The 22386-nt window shown below is 45.3% G+C and overlaps 1 protein-coding gene across 1 annotated transcript; it reads left to right on the plus strand.

Moving 5' to 3' along the window:
• Positions 1-9758: 9758 nt before the first annotated feature.
• Positions 9759-14490, plus strand: LOC119274470 (mannose-6-phosphate isomerase 1-like). The gene is made up of 5 exons (XM_037555176.1): positions 9759-10203; positions 10317-10484; positions 12500-12712; positions 13409-13675; positions 13794-14490. The coding sequence occupies exons 1-5, from the start codon at positions 9850-9852 to the stop codon at positions 14181-14183; spliced, it is 1392 nt and encodes a 463-aa protein (XP_037411073.1). The 5' UTR covers positions 9759-9849; the 3' UTR covers positions 14184-14490.
• Positions 14491-22386: the final 7896 nt, after the last annotated feature.

Genomic DNA, 22386 nt, shown 5'->3' on the forward strand with positions numbered 1-22386 from the left:
CTGGCTTACCGGGCGCGGCAACTCCCTTGCCGTCCTTCTTGAAGTTCTTCTTACCCTTGCCTTTCTTGAACTTAGTGGTTTATTCACCATCAACACTTGATGTTCCTTTTTGATCTCTACCTCCGCTGATTTCAGCATTGAATATACCTCAGGAATGGTCTTTTCCATCCCTTGCATATTGAAGTTCATCACAAAGCTCTTGTAGCTCGGTGGAAGTGACTGAAGGATTCTGTTAATAACCGCGTCATCCGGGAGATTAACTCCTAGCTAAGTCAAGCGGTTGTGCAACCCAGACATTTTGAGTATGTGCTCACTGACAGAATTGTTTTCCTCCATCTTACAACTGAAGAACTTGTCGGAGACTTCATATCTCTCGACCCGGGCATGAGCTTGGAAAACCATTTTCAGCTCTTCGAACATCTCATATGCTCTGTGCTGCTCAAAACGCTTTTGGAGCCCCGGTTCTAAGCTGTAAAGTATGCCGCACTGAACGAGGGAGTAATCATCAGCACGAGACTGCCAAGCGTTCATAACGTCTTGGTTCTCTGGGATGGGTGCTTCACCTAGCGGTGCTTCTAAGACATAGTCTTTCTTTGCAGCTATGAGGATGATCCTCAGGTTCTGGACCCAGTCCGTATAGTTGCTGACATCATCTTTCAGCTTGGTTTTCTCTAGGAATGCGTTGAAGTTGAGGTGGACATGAGCGTTGGCCATTTGATCTACAAGACATTTTGCAAAGGTTTTTAGACTAAGTTCATGATAATTAAGTTCATCTAATCAAATTATTTAATGAACTCCCACTCAGATTATACATCCCTCTAGTCATCTAAGTGTTACATGATCCGAGTCGACTAGGCCGTGTCCGATCATCACGTGAGACGGACTAGTCATCATCGGTGAACATCTCCATGTTGATCGTATCTTTTATACGACTCATGTTCGACCTTTCGGTCTCTTGTGTTCCGAGGCCATGTCTGTACATGCTAGGCTCGTCAAGTTAACCTAAGTGTTTATGCATGTGTAAATCTGTCTTACACCCGTTGTATGTGAATGTTAGAATCTATCACACCCGATCATCACGTGGTGCTTCGAAACAACGAACTTTCGTAACGGCGCACGGTTAGGGGGAACACTTTATTGAAATTATTATGAAGGATCATCTTATTTACTACCGTCGTTCTAAGTAAACAAGATGCAAAAACATGATAAACATCACATGCAATCAAATAGTGACATGATATGGCCAATATCATATAGCTCCTTTGATCTCCATCTTCGGGGATCCATGATCATCTTCGTCACCGGCATGACACCATGATCTCCATCATCGTGTCTCCATGAAGTTGCTCGTCAACTATTACTTCTACTACTATGGCTAAAGGTTTAGCAATGAAGTAAAGTAATTACATGGCGTTTAATCATTGACACACAGGTCATACAATAATTAAGACAACTCCTATGGCTCCTGCCGGTTGTCATACTCATCGACATGCAAGTAGTGATTCCTATTACAAGAACATGATCTCATACATCACACACACATATATACATATATATATATATATATATATATATATATATATATATATATATATATATATATCATTCATCACAACTTTTGGCCATATCACATCACAAAGCATATGCTGCAAAAACAAGTTAGACGTCCTCTAATTGTTGTTGCATGTTTTACATGGCTGCCATAGGGTTCTAGCAAGAACGTTTTCTTACCTACGTAAAAGCCACAACGTGATATGCCAACTTTTATTTACCCTTCATAAGGACCCTTTTCATCGAATCCGCTCCAACTAAAGTGGGAGAGTCAGACACCCGCTATCCACCTTATGCAACTAGTGCATGTCAGTCGGTGGAACCTATCTCACATAAGCGTACGTGTAAGGTCGGTCCGGGCCACTTCATCCCACGATGCCGCCGAAGCAAAATAAGACTAGTAGTGGCAAGAAAGTTGACAACATCTACGCCCACAACAAATTGTGTTCTACTCATGCAAAGAGAACTACGCATAGACCTAGCTCATGATGCCATTGTTGGGGAACGTTGCAGAAAATAAAAAATTTCTACACTTCACCAAGATCAATCTATGAGTTCACCTAGCAACGAGAGAGAAGAGTGCATCTACATACCCTTGTAGATCGTGAGCGGAAGCGTTCAAGAGAATGGGGTTGAGGGAGTCGTACTCGTCTTGATCCAAATCACCGAAGATCCTAGTGCTGAACGGACAGCACCTCCGCGTTCAACACACGTACGGTTGGGAAGACGTCTCCTCCTTCTTGATCCAGCAAGGGGTAAGGAGAGGTTGATGAAGATCCAGCAGCACAACGGCGTGGTGGTGGATGCAGCAGCGATCTCGGCAGGGCTTCGCCAAGCTTCAGCGAGAGGGAGAGGTGTAGCAGGGGAGAGGGAGGCGCCAAGAGCATGGGTGCGGCTGCCCTCCCTCTCCCCCTCTTTATATAGGCCCCTAGGGGGGCGCCGGCCCTAGGAGATGTAATCTCCAAGGGGGGCGGCGGCCAAGGGGGTGGCTTGCCCCCAAGCCAAGTGGAGGCGCCCCCACCCCTAGGGTTTCCAACCCTAGGCGCAGGGGGCCCAAGGGGGGGGTGCACCAGCCCACCAGGGGCTGGTTCCCCTCCCACTTCAGCCCATGGGGCCCTCCGAGATAGGTGGCCCCACCCGGTGGACCCCCGAGACCCTTCCGGTGGTCCCGGTACAATACCGGTGACCCCCGAAACTTTCCCGATGGCCGAAACTTGACTTCCTATATATAATTCTTTACCTCCGGACCATTTAGGAACTCCTCGTGACGTCCGGGATCTCATCCGAGACTCTGAACAACTTTTGGGTTACTGCATACTAATATCTCTACAACCCTAGCGTCACCGAACCTTAAGTGTGTAGACCCTACGAGTTCGGGAGACACGCAGACATGACCGAGACGACTCTCCGATCAATAACCAACAGCTAGATCTGGATACCCATGTTGGCTCCCACATGCTCCTCGATGATCTCATCGGATGAACCACAATGTCGAGGATTCAATCAATCCCGTATACAATTCCCTTTGTCAATCGGTACGTTACTTGCCCGAGATTCGATCGTCGGTATCCCAATACCTCGTTTAATCTTGTTACCGGCAAGTCACTTTACTCGTACCATAATGCATGATCCCGTGACCATACACTTTGTCACATTGAGCTCATTATGATGATGCATTACCGAGTGGGCCCAGAGATACCTCTCCGCCATACGGAGTGACAAATCCCAGTCTCGATTCGTGCCAACCCAACAGACACTTTTGGAGATACCCGTAGTGCACCTTTATAGTCACCCAGTTACGTTGTGACGTTTGGCACACCCAAAGCACTCCTACGGTATCCGGGAGTTGCACAATCTCATGGTCTAAGGAAATGATACTTGACATTTGGAAAAGCTCTAGCAAAACGAACTACACGATCTTTGAGCTATGCTTAGGATTGGGTCTTGTCCATCACATCATTCTCCTAATGATGTGATCCCGTTATCAATGACATTCAATGTCCATAGTCAGGAAACCATGACTATCTGTTGATCAACGAGCTAGTCAACTAGAGGCTCACTAGGGACATGTTGTGGTCTATGTATTCACATGTGTATTATGATTTCCGGATAACACAATTATAGCATGAATAACAGATAATTATCATGAACAAAGAAATATAATAATAACCATTTTATTATTGCCTCTAGGGCATATTTCCAACACAGGGGAGCTTGAGTCAAGGAGGAGAAGGCCGACGATGGCGGCGACGACGGCGACTTCTCGGCCTTCAGCAAGTTTTTTGACTAGTTTTTATATGTAATGGCGTGTTTTAGCCCAAATTTGCGAATATAAAAGCCCATGTTTGCCGAAAAGTGGCTTGTTTCATCCCAAGTTTGTCTATTTTTTTTTCACGCCTGGGTCCGGCCCTGGGGACGGCGGCTGGGGGCCAACTCGCCCCAGACCCACTTTTTGCGCTGGGTCACCCCCAGGCGGCGATTTTAGGCGCCCCCTGGGGGGCCAACGGCTGGAGATGCTCTAAGTGGGCACGAGGCGAGGCTCCCACCCACCCACCCACCCGCTGACCCCACCTCTCTTCCTCCTCATTCCCAATATGAGTTGTAGCCCTCACACCTTATCTTTCATCTACTCAACGCCCCCCCATCCTCCAAATTGGTGGAATTTGTCCATGAATTCGGTGTCTTCTACTTTTACTGAGGTAACCTCTTTCACCTCCCATGATTTCTTTCAAAGCGGGTGTCTTTTGTATTTTTGAATTTTTGATGACATTGTTCATGTGAGCCCTAACCCTAGTGTTAAAGATTTCTCTTAATCCATTTCTTGAATTGGTGAAAGTGTGACTAATATGATATTTGTGGTGTTAGTAACCATTAGGGTTTGTAAAATATTGGTGATTTTGGGATGTGGATGAACTAGGCTTAGGGTTAGGGTTTGTATTATATATTGTTGTGATGTGTTGTAGATGACACATGGTAGACTTTTCATTGCCATTGGTACTTTTCTTTCATTGTCATAATTATAATTTTTTACATTGCCATTGTTTTTTAGATGGCGAGAATCATGAATGTTCATTATATTCAGAAGGCAATATTTATGAATGCCGAGATTGTTGGCAACGCGGAACTATTGACATTTGCTACAAATCCTAGTTATGAGGAGGTTATGGAACTAATAAAGATTGTGTTAAATTGGATGGACCTGGGTGACCAAGTTGAACTATTAAGAAGATAGGATATTGGTTCGGGACATAAATATCTATTGAAGAAGATGTCTATCGACTCAAAATTCAAATCACTTGAATTATTTGCTAGCAAAGTGAAAGGTCCTTTCTTTGATTTTGACTTGAACTAAACATCATTAGATGATATGAGCTCAATTAGAAGTGTGTCGATTGTTGAGGAAAGGGTGGAAGTGCATGTCGTCAAGGCAATGAAGCAATCATTAGTTGACCTCTGAATTCATTGGGTATTAATTCATGAAACATGTACCCAAGGACCCCGACCATTAGGGTGAAGTTGATGATGAATTTGTAAGAAGATATGTTCGAATACAAAGTGAAGTACGTTAAGACATGAAATGCCAAGCAAGTCGCTCTTGAATGTTGTACAGTAGATAGGAAGTGCTTCCATAGGTTGTTGGGAGCGATGCTTATACGAACCCGGGCAAGCATCATATGGTCAAGCATGATGATGGAGTGTTTCGTCGTGCCTTTTGGACTTTCGGTCCATGCATCACGACTTTTCAATACCATCAATTCGTTTTATCTATAAATGAAACATTCGTGACATGCAAATACAAGGGCACATTCATGATAACATCGACACACGTGGCTAATGATCAAGTGTTATCCGTGGCATTTGCTTTGGTGTTAGTCGAGAACCGAGTTAATTGTGAATGATTCATGCATGAGTCATGCAAAAAGAACGGTCATTGCTCCAGATAGGGAAGTATGCATCATATAGGAAAGGCACCAAGGCATACGGAAGGTTGTGGATATTGACATTCTAGGGCATATGCGAGGATGTACCACTGATGGTGCATGAGGCATTTCATAGAATTTTTTTACACGACATATAAGGAGGATCTCTACAAGGATCAAATTTCTGCATGTGTGGCCTTGATCGACCGTATGTCCAGGAGACGCTTGAACAAAATATACTAGACAATGATACATCACGTTCAAAGGGAATTATCTCATGACTATGTATGCCCTTCAGTTGACCTACATCACATCATGTTACTTATGTAGAAAGCATTCGATCACAATGAGGGCAATTATTCATGAAATTGTTACCTTCTAGTGAGTATATCGAGTTGGTTGATGTAGGACTTTTATCGCCCTGTAGCGCCCCATGTACACTTCCCTACTAGCCCATTTGTATGTGTCTATGGGGAAGCGCTTTGGATCCTCATCATAAGACCACTTCCATTGACCAGGTGGTTCGCTTGTCACTGGATGGCCACCAAGGATTTGTTCCCACATCCAAACCTCCAAGGCACACACAAAACCGCCAATGAAGGAGTTATTCTTTTGCTTCTAACATGCCTTGTCCGTATGCATGTTCAAAATTTAAATTATGGCACTCAACAATCTGTGACATTTTGACCCAAACAAAAATATTTGATGTCATGAAAGTGACACTTTAAAGACAAATATACTGACAAAAATACGTATTATCATCCTTGCCGAGGCTTGTTCAAGCTACCGCTTTCAACCCCCAGTTAAGTAGTCATGGAACATCTTGGATATGGTATTGAAGGAGTTGAACCAGGATTTCCAAATGGATAGGATAGGGTATTTCTATATGTGATAGATAATCCAAATGCAAAAATTTGTCTTCAAAAAAGGGAAATATTGAATGAATAGAGCGTAAATTCTGAAACTTTGGTATTTCTTTTTCTTTCGGAGAAAATAATTCCCTTGTGTCCTCTTCATCCAGACATGTCGCTCCTTGTCTCTGATATGCTCCCAATCCACTGCACGCTGGCACTATTCTCCACCAAGTCGCCGATGATCCCATGTCAAAGAGAAATTGATTTGGGTTTTATGAAGCATGATTCCTTATATGGTGGAAAGAAATACAGAATTCTGAAGCATTTACGGTGTTTGAAGCATGACTTATGTATGATGGAAATAAACATGTAACATTGGAAGCATTGTTTTTTCTTGAATACGCACGAGTGTGTATACTATATATTAAAGAAAAAGTGGGGGAAGAAACCCATCCACGGTGTTTACACACAATCCACATACATAAGCTGCACTCCACACCTAATCCACCTAGACTTGGCCTTCCAGCTACTCCCTCACACTAGCCCATGCTGCCAGGGCCTGGAACATGACCTCCACCTCTCCCTTGGTGAGCCACGCTTGCTACCATGCTCCTCCTTCTCCAATTCACTGTACTAGATCCTGTATGGAAATGGAGGTGCCGTCGAATACAATTCTATTACGATGCTTCCACAGCTCCCACAAGACTAGTATAATGGTCACATGTACATCCTTGACAACCAGTCGTGCCCCACGCTTGCTTGTGCACCACTGCGACAAGTCGCTCCTCCGGATGGCGCCCACCCCGACTCATCAAGTGCTCTTCAAATGATAGCCCATACCTCCCTAGAAAAGCACAACCTAGTAGGATGTGCTCGATCGTCTCTTCATGTTGATCACAAAACACGAAGCTCTCCTGGTGTTCCAAGTCACATTTGGCAAGACGGTCGGATGTCCAGTTCCTATCTTGGAGCACAAGCCATGCGAAGAACCTACATTGGAGCGATGCTTTCTATTTCTGGCTGAATTCCATTGAAGGAGAGACCTCTCTGCCCCAGAACCGTGCCTCATGCCGAGCTCGCAGTGAATGATCCACCCTTTCCCCAAGCCCAGGAGAACACACTAGGTGTGTTTTGCTGCAGCTCCAAAGTGGATAATAGCATCCACAAGCTCAAAAACTCATGAAGTTCTTCTACAGTCAACTCTGGTCCAATATCCCTAGCCCAACCTTTAGCCGAAAATGCTTGGCTAACCAATCTTGTGTTTCTCACTTGCGAATAACCCAAGCATGTAGGCCTGGGTCTAGCTCTTATACCATTAGCTCGTTCAACCATCGATCCTCCCATAACAGGGTACTCGTACCATCACCAATAGTGACGTGCGTCACAGTGTTGCATAGTTGTCGTGATTCCCTCAGTACCTCAATCTCGAATTCCGACCATGGTCTTGACCCATCAGTGATGAAAGCGCAGGTTTACTCCTGAGGTGAATGGGGGGGGAGTTTGTCAAACTCTGATGAATTTGATAAAGATTAGAGTGAAGAAATAGAAACACGAGGAAACTAAATCATCACAAAAATAGAGAACATGCATAGAAGATACATATAGGTGAAGAATATGCAATCATACAATCATACAAGCATGAGGAAGATGAACTAAAGAAATGAAAGACAGCATGATGAAAGTCTTCAGTTCAAATTTGTCAGAAGGTAGATCACAAATTCTTCAACAACGGAATAACATAAGGCAAGGGTTGAGGAATTTGAAACCAGATAGGCTTGATAAAGACAACGATTTGGAAGACCAGTTCTAGTTGTTGTATCAACTGTACGTCTAGTTGAGGCAGCTGAGACTAACTCAGAGGATACATAGTCCTCACCATATTCCTCTTGAGTTAAGGTCATTTAGACCTCGTCCAATGACTCGTGGTAAGTATTCAAGGTAGACTTACAAAACCTTTACAGACTTGTTCACCGACACACCACAATGACTCTTGGGTGCTCAGAGCATGACGCCTAACCGCCTGAAAGAATGACAATTTTCAGAGGCAATAGGCGTCGGATCACACACATCAATCTCTTCAGTGACACTCAATCACTTTGGCTCTGGTTGGGTTTCCCCTCACTTAGGATTCTCTCAAAGTCGTCAGAGGATGAGTGGGGGGGGGGGGTATTTATAGCCAAGGCGCAACCCGACATGAATTGTCATAAATGCCCTTCTCAGACATGACCGTTGTCAGGGTAAGGATCCACTCAAAGCTGTCTCGTGGAATTTGAACTCTCAAATTCGTCGGGGCACTCAATTTTCTCACGATAGGCAGACCGCACTGGCGAAATCGTAACTCCTTAGCCTGACCAGATGAACTTCATCACTGTCGCTAGCAAATGCGTCAGCTTTTCCGGAGATTTCCAAAGGCTTCACTTGAAGCAGCTTGTGTATGTATAGGTTTGAGCATCGCTTTGGGAATGTGAGCTATGATTCACCTACATCCTCTTTAACAGTATGATTTTTCCTATGACTTAAAATAGGAAGAAAAGAAACTACGAAAAGAAAAAGTCTTTAAGCTTCATAGTCTTCACATCAATTTCTTTAAAGGCCGTATTCAATTTCATCACCAAATTCTTCGCTTGAAGAAATCTATTTTTAGGGGCCGTCTTCCATGTTTTAAACCAAATCTTCAAGGACCATATCTCCTATGTACACTCACAAACACGTTAGTCCGTCAACCTATTTATCTTCCAAGCCACTAAGAAAGCACTTGATGCGCTTACAAATGCGTTGCAGCCATGGCCACCTTGCCTATATGGAAATGGTTAGCCATCTCAGGTTATTAATGCCCAATCCTCGGGCCCATTCTGGGGAGCAAACTTTTTCCCAAACCACCATTTGCATTGTCCTTCACCCACCACAGGAAACCCCGGCAGATCTTGGTCATACCCCTATAGATCTGAGTTATACCCTATAGACCTTAGTCATTGACGTGGCTGATGAGCTAGCTAAGTTTAGCTTTTTATTTGTAATATTTGTGTAATATAAAAGCTGTAATAAATGGCTTGACGAACCTTGAGGCTCTATCCTCAACGGACTTGTGGACGATGTAACTGTTTTCCAAAGTTAAAAAAATCTAGCCATAACGACCTTCCCAAAATAAAATAAAATAAAATAAAAAGCACTGTAACCGGTAACAAGGAAACTGACGTGCTATTTGGACCTGTCAAATTTGGGTCGCAATTAAGGGTAATAAATAAATAAATACTACTGTACGTATTTCAGCGTACACCACTACTCCTACGTGGAAGCGGCGTGGCAAATCCAACGCGTGGCGCCCCGATCGCCCATCCGACCGACGCGGCCGGTTCGCCCGCCACGCCACGCCGATCCTCTTCCCTCCCCTTAAAATTCCTCCTCCGCGCCCCGTTCCCGCACCGATCGATCTCACGAGAAAACACCCGCCCACGCCACACCACACCACACCACACCACGCCCAGACGAACTGCTCCCTCCCTGCTCGCCCACGCCGAGAGAGAATGGGCGCTCCCTCCACCTCGCCGGCGCCCTCCCCTCCGGCGCCGCACGAGGCCTCCACGCCGAACGACGAGGCCTCGCCGGAGCTGCCGCTGCTGCGGCTGCGCTGCGGCGTGCAGCAGTACGCGTGGGGCCGGCGCGGCGCGTCCTCCCTCGTGGCGCGCCTCTCCGGCATCGCCGCCGACCCGGACCCGGCCGTCCCCTACGCGGAGCTCTGGATGGGCACGCACCCGGCCGCGCCCTCCGCCGTGCTCCCCGGCGGCGAGCCGCTCGGCGCCTGGCTCGCGCGCCACCCCGCCGCGCTCGGCCCCGCCGTCGCCGCGCGCTGGGCCGGCGACCTCCCGTTCCTCTTCAAGGTGACCGCCGCCTCCTTCCTCTGCTCGCTCGCCCGCTCTGTTCGTCAACTACTATGACGTGCTCGCGAAGCTGACTCTCTCTGTTACCCCGCGTGCGATTTTTGCGCGTGCAGGTGCTGTCGGTGGCGAAGCCGCTGTCGATCCAGGCGCACCCGGACAAGGGGCTGGCGGAGCTGCTGCACGCCATGCGGCCGGCCACGTACCGGGACGCCAACCACAAGCCGGAGATGGCCGTCGCCGTCACCGAGTTCCGGGCGCTCTTCGGCTTCGCCGGCATCCAGGTGCGTCCCAACCGCCACCGCGTGCGCATTGTTTTGTCCCCTGTCGCCACCTCCTAGATAAGTCCACTTCTGTTGTGCCTCTGAACATATTTGTTATGCGCCAAACGTGTAAGCTTGGGACTGTCAGACTATTTTAGTTTAGGCTCAACTGAATCTCGCTAGGAACAAGCACGCCTTGACTTCTTCAGGATGCGTGGCACATGTTTAGATGCGTGTTCCAGAAGAAAATCCCATGCTAATTCCTCACAATGTAGGAGTACACCTTATTTTTGGAGTAGAAAATGCCATGGCAATTGTTTATTTTTAGTTCAAAATCACCGAGAACTGCCACCCGTTGGATCTAGATCGTGTGCCTCTGGGGGCGTTCGCCGGGATCTCATCCCCAGCGAACGTTCGACAGATAGCTTTACCGTTATTTTTTTTACCAGGCAAATGGCTTGTTTCAACTCTTTCCTAGTTGATTATACATTTATATGCCCATTACTTCCTGCTTCGTTAGGCTAACTCACCAAGCTGTACATCAAGAAAATCACATATTTATTTGGAAAAAAAAACTGCATATCAGGCACGAAATAATGGTGTCCCACAACCAATTTTGCTGACATGTAAATACGAGGATCTATCTAAACACATAAATGCGACACGCGGGCCAGCCGCCTGTCCACCTATCGCCAATCCAAGAAATTGTCGGCATGCGCTGGTGTTGCTTGGAGATAGACACTAGTGCCGGAACAGGAGGCAGATTTGGGGTTAGTGATTCAGAAAAATAAAATAAAACTGGACACCGGTATCCGGCTTTCAAATCTATACCCTTTTGCTCTTCACACAAGGTGTTTCTCACCCCTATGTGTGTGTGGATCAAACTCAGGATCTAGTGCTTGTTCATTCCTATCAAGTTGAATTCTATGGTAAATGTATTCTAGTACTAAAGGTTGAATTCTGTACAGGGGCATATGTAACCGATTGGCTATTGGTAGGCGGTAAATACAAATGTACTCCCTCTGCAAACTTTTATAAGACGTTTGAGGTGATGTAAAGCGTCTTATAAAAGTTTACAGAGGTAGTAGTTTATAGGAGGACAACTGAAATGAAATTGGAAACAGTAAGTACAGTTCACCGCTCACCGCGTGCGCATTGCTTTGCCCCCTTTCGCCGCCGCGTATACAAGTCCGCTTCTGTTGCGCCTCTGCATATAAATCCATGTATATAATAACTAACACCATCGAGTATATGCGCGAAGCCAAACGTGTGCGCTTAGACTGTCAGACTATTTTAGGCTCAACTGAATCTCGGTAGGAGTAGTCACGCCTTGACTTCTTCAAGTCAAGTAATAATGTAAGCCAAAATTGCTATCTTCCCCAGTTTCTTCAAAGACAACGTGCCACATGTTTAGATTTTTTTTTAAAATATTGCAGGGACCCGATTGCTTTTTCTAAAAAATATTTGTAGGGATCTGATTGCTTCCTAAAAAATTACAGGGGTTGTTTTATAATAAGACCGACATGTCGCGTGGGACCAATTGGATCAAACTCGGGATCTAGTACTTGTTCATTCCTATCTAGTTGATTTCCAATTGGTTATTGGAAGGTGGTAAATACAAATGTAGTTTATAGTTGCGTTTGATGAAGAACATCCACCAGAAATAATACTCGGATTAGTAGTTCTTCGATATTGCCACGGAAGTAGTACATATTTGCCTTTTCAACTGCTTAAACAGGTATCTTAGAAACTGTTTCTAGATCAGTAGGAGATCAAGCTGTACAAATTTATACTTCCGTTCTACATTTGCTTTAACTTTTTTTTTTGGCTGTTGTCTTCTACTTAGCTGCATATATATGCTTGATGAGATCAGGAGCAGATCACATATTTTCTTGCATGGACGTTATCATTTTTTTAATACAAAAATAAATCATTTGTTTCAAGAACAGGCACCGTTTTGTTGGCAGCAATATTCTCTTTGATGTCTTCTAGTAAATTTTCTTATAAACTAATATGCTGTTTATACCATGGTAAAGGAGCTCAAGGATGTTATAAGGACTGTACCTGAAGTCGCAGGGCTGATCGGACATGAAGATGCTGACAAGCTTATGACCATCAAAGAGTATCATGGGGGTAATGATATAAAATCCAGTCTGCAATCAGCATTCGCTAAGCTAATGACAGCGAGTAAAGAAGCAGTTTCCGAAGCAGTTAATAAATTGAAGGGTCGCCTGAATGATGAGAGCAAGGTAAAAGCTTTCTTAATCTAGAACGTATGTTGTCATTTGTATTTTCTTATGATGGCAATCTGTTAAACCACACAACACATAGTACTGAATGTAACCTGCTAAGTGACATTGTTGCCTCCAAAGCAAAAGTAAAAAAAACTATGTTGTTTACTACGCTGCATTTAAGATGTTATATGTAATACGGAAGATGTTAACATGATATTTTACACATGGTTAGTATAGCTGACAAACTGAAGGTGTTGCTTCCAAAGCCTGAAAGCCCTATATTCATGTTGGATATATTACATTTGGACCAGGAACATTGGAAACCGTGAGTCTTCGGTACTGATAGGTAGATGCAAAAGCTATAAGAACTCTGTATCGTCTTTACTGTCAGATAAGGGTAAAAGTTGTGGTTGACCTGATAGATTACTAGATTAAATTGCTAAGAGCTATTGGTTGGAATGATATCGAGCTACTAGGGAAGATAAAGCTGGTAGAAGATCATAATACCAAATCATAGTTTTTCTAAGATTTACATTACTTGGATAAAATTTCCACGGTATTTCCTTACTATATGGAACGATCCTTGACAGAAGATGATGTTCAGCAATATGGTGCATAACTATTCAGCAATGTACTTTTCGTATTTTAGAAAAGAATATTAATGCCATTTGACAAGCCTGAGATTATGTTTCTACTGATGAATATGTTCAGATTCGGACCTTAACAGAGAAGGAAGAACTCGTTTTGTCGCTGGAGAGACAGTATCCAGAAGATGTTGGTGTTCTAGCCGCACTTCTCTTCAACTATGTCAAGCTCAGTCCCGGTGAAGCAATTTATATCGGCGCCAACGAACCGCACGCGTACCTGTCCGGGGAATGCATCGAGTGCATGGCTACTTCGGACAACGTTGTTCGCGCTGGTTTGACACCTAAGTACAGAGATGTGCAGACCCTCTGCTCCATGCTAACATACAAACAGGTGAGCTTAGCTTGAAATTGCGCCGACTGTCGACCGTGGTCCTAAGAGGTTAGAGCTTGCGTGTGCTAGGTTATCGATGTTCTCTTTGATGTTTAAACAGTATATTTCCTGTATGCAGATCTTCCCTGAAATACTGCGAGGGGTGCCCGTGCAGCCACACGTACGACGCTACACCCCTCCGACCGACGAGTTCGAGGTCGACTGCTGCTTGCTGCCCCCAGGCGAAGTGGCTGTCATGCCACCGGTACCAGGCCCATCCATCTTCCTTGTCATGGCCGGGGAGGGCGAGGTTCAGGCAGACTCCATGTCAGGCGGCGAGAAGGCGAAGGAAGGCGACGTCTTCTTCGTGCCGGCGCACACCGAGGTTAGCCTCTCCGCTTCTGGCCATGCGTCGATGCAACTCTACAGAGCTGGGGTGAACAGCAGAGTGTTGTATTCCTCCAACGCTGCTGCTGCTGCTGCGGGGAAGAGGTCCCAGCTGCAGAACATATGCGACATGGCGAGTTAGCCGGGGCGCTGATATACATACAGTATAGGCCGATGGGTGGAAGTGCTGATGTAATATGTATAGTCCAATGGACGAGTAAAAATAAGGTCCTTGATGCCTTTAGAACAAGGTCCCTTGCATATAGAGGTACCCTGGCATGCTCTCTGCTGTTGGGTAACTGATGATGGGGTCGGTGAATAAGAAGTTTCAGTCCTGCTGCTAACCTGTAAAAGTTCAGTGACCGGATGTAAACCGTGCAGTTCTCCAGTTGAGAAGATAATTGGAGATGCTGATATACCAGTACCTGTGCATTGCACATTGCAGCGTTCTGGTTGTTCCTCTTGGTTGCCAGGTCCGGGTGGAAGATCGCTGTCGGGACGACGGATCCGATCCGTCGACGACATACTGAAGGTTCTTGTCATTCTTTCTTCACCCAAGTTTTGGGTTTCAGATGCTCCAGTCCAGTGCTGGCCCATTTGCACCACTTGTCCTGTTGCCATTTTGCTGTTCGCTGGTGTTGCTTTCATCAGTGAAATCCTGTTCTTTCTTTTTGTGGGTTTGCCCTCTGGGCCGTGTCACCAAGAGCAAGCAGGGCCTTGGGGTTTAGGTCTGCTCCTTCCTTCTTCCTTGGCCCGATTTGGCCGAACGGGCACGCCCTCTTCCATGGCGTGGACCCTGGCCACTTGGGCACACGCACACACACATCAAGTACTCCCAAAACCCCTCTGAATTTGTCCCTGCTCCACTCGTCAAACATTAGTCCCAGTGGTCGGCTGCCTCGGAGAACCGGTCAGAAACCGGGACTTGTCGTCGTCGTCGTCGCCCGCTGTCCGCGTGCTGAATTGCTGATGCACGCACTCGCCGGTCTCCGTCAACTCTCTCTTTCTCTTGCCGTGGTCTCAGGGAACCCCGCCTTTGCTGCTACTGCCTGGCTTTATTAAAGCAAACGTGTGGTGTTTCGGCCGTCAGGACTTTCAGAGACTTCAGAGAGTTTCGCCGGCTGAAGCAAGCTGCAGCTCTGCTCATCTGCTTTCCTTTCTTGCTTTGTACTGCTCCTTGCTACTCCCTCCGTCCCAAAATAAATGTCTCGACTTTGTATTAGCATTAGTGTAAAATTGTACTAAGCTTGAGACACTTATTTTGTGACGGAGGGAGTAATTAACAGCTGTTAACACTGAGAGCAGGAATGAATGGATGGTGCTTGCATTAGTTACCTGGCACATCAAGGAGGGAAGCTTGGAACTTGGCCTGGCACTAACATGTATGGTCATGCCACACTAGACTTGTCAGTTCTTCTCACTGGTTCCTCTTTCCTCCGGCTGTTGTCTTCATGTCGATGGCTATGTGTTTATTAGCAGGAAAACTCGGGCGAAGCAACCTATCGTTGTTTTCCGGCATGTGTGGAAAAACAGTTTTAGTCTGGAAATTGGAAGATCATAGAGAAAGTGGGTTACTAGAAGACATGGGCAAAAGTTAGAAAAAAAATGTTGTTTAGTACGCTGCATTTAAGATATTATATGTAATAAATATGGAAGATGTTAACATGATATATTTTACACATGGTTAGTATAGCAGGCAAACTGAGGGTGTTGCCCTCAAAGCCTGAAAGCCCTCAATTCATGTTGGATAAATTACATTTGGACTTGCAACATTGGAAACTGTGAGTCTTCAGTACTACTCCCTCTGTTCCAAATTACTCGTCATGGTTTTAGTTCAAATTTGAACTAAAACCATGACGAGTAATTTGGAACGGAGGGAGTAATAGGTAGATGCAAAAGCTACAGAACACTGTATCGTGTTTACCACCAGATAAGGGTAAAAGTTGTGGTTGGCCTTTTAGATTACTACTCCCTCCGTCCCATAATGTAAGACGTTTTTTTATCAAAAAACGTCTTACATTATGGGACGGAGGGAGTAGATTAAACTGCCAATGACTTTTGGTTGGAATGATATCGAGTAACAAGGGAAGATAAAGCTAGTCGATGATCATCATTGTATTAAAATCATAGTTTTTGTTAAGGGTTTACATTTCTTAGACAGCGTGTACAGTCCAATGGACGAGTAATAAGTTCCTTGATGCCTTCAGAACAAGGTCCCTCGCATATAGGTCTTCTGCATGCTCTCTGCTGTTAGAGAACTAACTAATGGAGTTTTTACTGAATGTTAAGCTCCAGTCCTTCTATTAACAGTAAGTTTTAGTCATTCTGTTTCTTTGTACTAGTTCAGTAACCAAATGTAGATGGTGCAGCACTCCAGTTTCAGAGGGTGATTGGAGATGCTGAGATACCAGTACCAGTACATTTGCAATGTTGTTGTTTGTTCCTCTTGGTTACCAGGCCTGAGCGAAAGAACTCTATCGGTACGATGGATGCCGTCGATGGTGTGATTCTCCATGTCTACATAGTACATACTGAAGGTTTTTGGTCTTGCTTCCTTCACTGAAGTTTTGGGTTTCAGATGCTCCACCACTTGATCGAGTCCAATGCATGTCTATTTGTTGCTTTCAGCAGTGAAAAGCTCTTGCCAATCTTGTTTTCTGCCCGGTTTACATAATTAACCGGGCAATCTGGTATTCGCTCGGTTTTCCCTAATTAACCGAGCAACTCTTTTCATCTTAATGAATGCAGGAATCCTGCCATTTCGAAAGAAGAAAAAAAAAACTCTTGCCAAAGCCTTCTCTCAGTGTGAGGCCGTGTTTGCCGTCAGTCTCTTTCTTCTTTTTTTTGAGCAACTTTTTTTCTTCTTATTCTGTATATGTTTGCCGTCTGGGCCGTCACCAAGAGCAAGCAGGGCCTTGGAGTTCAAGCCTTCCTTCCTTCTTCCTCGGCCCGATCTGGCTAAATGGGCAAGCCCTATTCCATGGCGTGGACCCTGGCCACTTGGGCACACACACATCGATCAAGTACTCCCAAAATGCCTCTGAATTTGTCCCTGATCCTCTCGTCAAACCTTAGTCCCAGTGGTCGGCTGCAACTGCAGGCATGCCTAGTTTAATTCAAGCAGCCTTGGAGGAGCAGTCGTCGTCGTCGTCGCCGCCTGTCCGCGTGCTCAATTGCTGATGCACCCGCTGGTCTCCGTCAATGGTAAGAGAGGTGATTAACTGAACATGTCGCACTCTTATCTTGCCATGGTCTCAGGGAACCCCGGCTTTGCTACTGCCTGCCTGGCTTTATTAAAGCAAACGTGTGGTATTTCGGCCGTCAAGACTTTCACTCTTTCAGAGACTTCAGAGTTGAGAGAGTTTCGCCGGCTGAAGCAAGCTGCAGCTCTGCTCATCTGCTTTCCTTTCTTGCTTTGTACCACCACTACACTGTTCCTTCCTACTTAACAGCTGTTAACACTGAGAGTAGGGATGAATGGATGGTGTTTACATTAGTTACCATGCCACACTGGACTTGTCGCTTCTTCTCGCTAGTTCTTATTTCTTCCGGCTGCTGTCTTTATTGTCGTGGCTATTGTGTTTATTACCAGGAAACTCGGGCGAAGCAACCTATTGTTGTTTTCCAGCATGTGTGGAGAAACCGTTTTCTTTTGGAAATTGGTAGACCATAGAGAAGTGGGTTACTAGAAGACATGGGCAGAAGTAAAAAAAAAGAGTTGTTTATTTGGCTGCAATTAAGATATTATATGTGCAGACCAACCTGTGGTTTGATGGTTAGAAGGCCAGTGATATCCCCAGCCGACCAGGGTTCAAGTCCTGGTGCTCGCATTATTTCATTTAATCTCAAGATGATATGCCGGTGTGCGTGTGTACGTTCATAGGGGTGAGTGATGTGTTAAATTCCTTTTTAAGATTATTATATGTAATACGGAAGATGCTAACATATATATTGTACACACGGTTAGTATAGCAGACAAACTGAGGGTATTGCTCCCAAAGCCTGAAAGCCCTCAATTCATGTTTATTACATTTGGACTAGGAACATTGGAAACTGTGACTCTTCAGTACTAATAGGTAGATGCAGAAGTTACAGTCTTACAGAACTAACTGTTGGAGTTATTAGTTGAATGCAAAGTTTCAGTCCTTCTGTTAACAATAAGTTTCAGTGATTCTATTTCTTTGTAGTAGTTCAGTAACCAAATACAGATGGTTCAGCACTCCAGTTTCAGAGGATGATTGGAGGTGCTGAAATACCAGTACCAGTACATTTGCATTGTTGTTGTTTGTTCCTCTTGGTTACCATGCCTGGGCGAAAGATCTCTGTCGGCGCGACGGATGCTGTCGATGCCGTGATTCTCCGTGTCTACATACTGAAGGTTTTTGGTCTTGCTTCCTTCACTGAACTTTCGGGTTTCAGATGCTCCACCCCTTGCTCTAGTCCAATGCATGTCTATTTGCACCACTTGTCCTGTTGCCATTTTGCTGTCTGCTTGTGTTGCTTTCAGCAGTGAAAAGCTCTTGCCAGTCTGGTTTTCTGCCCGGTTTTCGATAATTAACTGGGCAATCTGGTTTTCGGTAGGTTTTCCCTATTTTTTTTTCGAAAAGGGAGGACTCCCCGGCCTCTGCATCAAAACGATGCATACGGCCACCTTTAAGGTTTTTCCCTAATTAACCGAGCAACTCGGAATCCTGCCATTTCGGAAAAAAAACTCTTGCCGAAGCCTCTGTTTGACGTCCGTTTTTCTTCTTCTTATTTTCAGTGGGGTTGCCGTACGTCTGGGATGTGTCACCAAGAGCCTGCTCCTATCTTGGCCGGATTTGGCTAAATGGGCACGCCCTCTTCCATGGCGTGGACCCTGGCCACTTGGGCGCACATACATCAAGTATACTTTTTGCTAAAAAAAACATCAAGTATACTTACCAAAACCCCTCTGAATTTGTCCCTGCTCCATTGGTCAAACCTTAGTCCCAGTGGCCGGCTGCACCTGCAAGCACGCCTGGTTTAATCCAAGCAGCCTCGGAGGACCGGTCAGAAACCGTCGTCTTCGTCGCCGGCCGTCCGCGTGCTGAATTGCTGATGCACCCGCCGGTCTCCGTCAACGGCAAGAGCGGTAAGCAACTGAACACGTCACGCTCTCTCTTGCTATGCCATGGTCTCTCTCAGGGAACCCCGCCTTTGATGCTGCTGCCTGGCTTTATTAAAGCAAACGTGTTGTGTTCCGGCCGTCAGAGACTTTCAGAGAGTTCCGCCGGCTGAAGCAACAGGTCTGCTGAACTGCTCTTTTTTTACTAGTACTACTACTACTTAACAGTTAACAGTTGTTAACACGAACTGGGAGTAAGAACGAGTGGATGGTGCTGAAGGCCGACAGTGCTTACTGTTAGTAGTAGAATAATCTCCTCCCTGTTGTTGTGATCGCGTTAGTTATCTGGCACATCAAGGAGGGAAGCTTGGAGCTTGGTCTGATAACATGCATGGTCATGTCACACTGGACTTCCCAGTTGCTCACTTGTTTTTTTCTAGTTCTTTGTCTTCCTGTCGATGGCTATATGTATTTATTAGCAGGAAAACTCGGGCGAAGCAACCTATCATCCTCCGGCATGTGCGGAGAAACCGGATTTCGTTTGGAAATCGGAAGCGGGTCGCTACAAGACATGGACAAAGCAGTTTTCACTTTGAAAATTGCAAAGATTATGTGTAGTGGGTCACTAGAAGACATGGCCATATGTTTGGACCGTTCTTGGAGAGTGTCTATGCTGGAGCAGTCTGTGTCATTGCCACCGCTCTGATGACAAAAGCTTCAGATATCTCTGAAACCATCCAAGCTTTTGCTATCTTGGTGATGGTAGACAAATAACAATATATGTCATACGACAAGGTCTGGTGAGGATTATATAATGGATTCCTAGCCTCTAGGGTATGGCGATGAATTACGACTTGGAGATCGATCGAGGGGAACGACTTCCGAGAGTCTGCTCTACTAACTAATTCCGGTTCATTTTCGGACTTGGTGCTGTGAAGCATATGAACATTCAAAGTTAGGCCAGCAGCAAGGAGTATCTACTTTAAAGTTGGACATCGTATGCTGGTATAAGTAGCATGTTTCCATGTTACAGGCACGATGGCATAAATAGGGCAGTGCATGCTTCTTCAGGTTCATTGCACATTGATCGTTATGCCACTGGATTTGACTCAACCATGGCCACACAGCTACTGTCATTCATACGACCAGACGACTCCATCTTCCCTGCCTTGACTCTTGTCCCAATGGTTTTGGAGTACAAGTCTCTTGCTGGAGTACAACTTGTCTTCTAAAACCATGTACTCCCTCTTATTCATATTAATTGACGCTAACTTAGTATAACTTTGGTGTAAATTTGTGCTAAGTTGGCGTCAATTAATTTGAATGAGAGTGATGAGTACACATATGGTAAAAAAGAAAAAAAAACAATAAGAAAAAAAAATCTGTAATCAGTGTGTGAGTTGATGAAATTTTCCATCAGGCGGGCCTTGCGATCTTTCTGCTAGCTGGTTTTCGTCCAGATTTTTTGTCCGATCCGCTCAAACTCGCACGGATCACCATCATTTTTTGTGTGTAATGATTTATGGTACAGCACCCCATACATACACATCACAATCCGGCCGGCACAGCTCCAGTCGACATGCTTCAGCACCATGAAGAATCATGTAGGTATGTGCAGTGTTGTCATGGGCTCATGGTTGCTCTCCAAAACAGTTGCCAGTACTAGTAGGATACAAAGCTTCCTACCAACACGTCAAGTCGTCGCCTCGTCGGCTTAGCCGCCTGATCTGGTTGCTCCATCCATGGGGCACCAAGACTTGATGCGTGTGGCCCAGAAGACATCTATCCTAGAAATCATGGCAGACATATATCCTGGTAGACAAATAACAATAACAAACATAAAATTATAGACTAAGGTCTGGTGAAGATTATACAATGGATTCCTAAGATCTAGGATGTGGTAGCATGTACCAACTAATCCAGGTCGTGTTCAACAGTGCAATATTACACGAGATAAGATTAAGTTGTGCACTACTAGTATACATCATATGGAACATTCAATAGTTAGGCCGGCAGCCAAAGAGTGCTTCAAAAGGGTACGAGAAACAAGCAGACACCGTGTGTCTGGATAAGTAGCATGTTTCCATGTTACGCGGTGGTAGCGTGGTGCATGCTGCTTTAGATTCATTGCACACACACCTGTTTCTGATCGTTACGACGTTACACCATTCGATTTGACCCAACCATGGGCACGCACCAGACGACTCCCATATTGACTGTTGTCCCTGAGGTTGGAGTACATGTCTTTTGTTCAACTTCTCTTCTTATTAAACCGCCGGCGGGGACCAACTATTCATCGGTTGAATGAAAGCAAATATTCATTTCCCGTCCTTTCTTCTCGCTGTCGTCAACTCGCCCTCCGCCACCGGCATAACCCCGCCCCCCGCAAGCCGCGGTCGGCATCGCTGTCCCACAGCCTTGCCGCTCCGTCCTGCCCAAGTCGACACCTCTGCCTACACCCATGACATTTCTCTACCCTCCTCCCTCCCCTCCCTATCTTCGGTGCTAGCGGCTAGGGCTGGAATTAATTCTCAGAACTCGCGAGCTAAACGAGTAGCTTGTGACTAAGCTCGAACTCGTTGACTAACGAGTCGAGCTGAGTTCTAGTCTGAGCTCGTTATCAAGACGAACTTAACGAGTCGAGCTAACGAGTTAAACGAGTAACTCGTTAAGCTCATAAAAGGGGACATGAGATAAAGTCGAATGTCGTCATTAGTGGAGTGCATCATGTGCCCCTTTTATTTAAGATTTTGGTTCTTATGATGTATGGAGGAAAATATTTGGCCATGAATATATTTTGTATAGATTATTGCGTACATATATTTTGTATAGATTATTTGGCCATGAATATATTTTGTTATTCATGTTTATAACGAGTTAAAGACAAAACTCATGAGTTAAAAATATTTGGCCATGAATATATTTTGTATGATTTTTGCATACATAATACATATACTTTGTTGTTCATGTTTGTTACAAGTTAAAGACAAAACTCATGAGTTAAATGAGTCGAGCTGAGTTTGAATCTATGTTCGTTATATTAACGAGCCGAGCCAAGCTAACTCGTTATCTTAATGACCTCTAGTGAGTCGATCCGAGCTGGTTTGACTTGACTCAAATTCTAGCCCTACAGGCGACCCTCCCTCCCCCAATGTCGACCCTTCGCCGATAAGGCAACGATGTCGTCTTCTTCAGCTTGTTCCCGGCCCACCCCCGTCGACGACACCGCAGTCGGCCATGGTCCCGTCGCTTGCTTGGC

The sequence above is a fragment of the Triticum dicoccoides genome, chromosome 3B, assembly GCF_002162155.2.
Source record: "Triticum dicoccoides isolate Atlit2015 ecotype Zavitan chromosome 3B, WEW_v2.0, whole genome shotgun sequence".
In the NCBI taxonomy this organism is placed as follows: Eukaryota; Viridiplantae; Streptophyta; class Magnoliopsida; order Poales; family Poaceae; genus Triticum; species Triticum dicoccoides.

What these genes read in the sequence shown, in the direction of transcription:
- LOC119274470 (XM_037555176.1), top strand. Translation starts at nt 9,850, where the DNA reads ATGGGCGCTCCCTCCACCTCGCCGGCGCCCTCCCCTCCGGCGCCGCAC. An exon ending in TCGGCTTCGCCGGCATCCAG is followed by an intron (nt 10,485 to 12,499) that starts GTGCGTCCCAAC and finishes ACCATGGTAAAG; the next exon opens with GAGCTCAAGGATGTTATAAG. An exon ending in GCCTGAATGATGAGAGCAAG is followed by an intron (nt 12,713 to 13,408) that starts GTAAAAGCTTTC and finishes GAATATGTTCAG; the next exon opens with ATTCGGACCTTAACAGAGAA.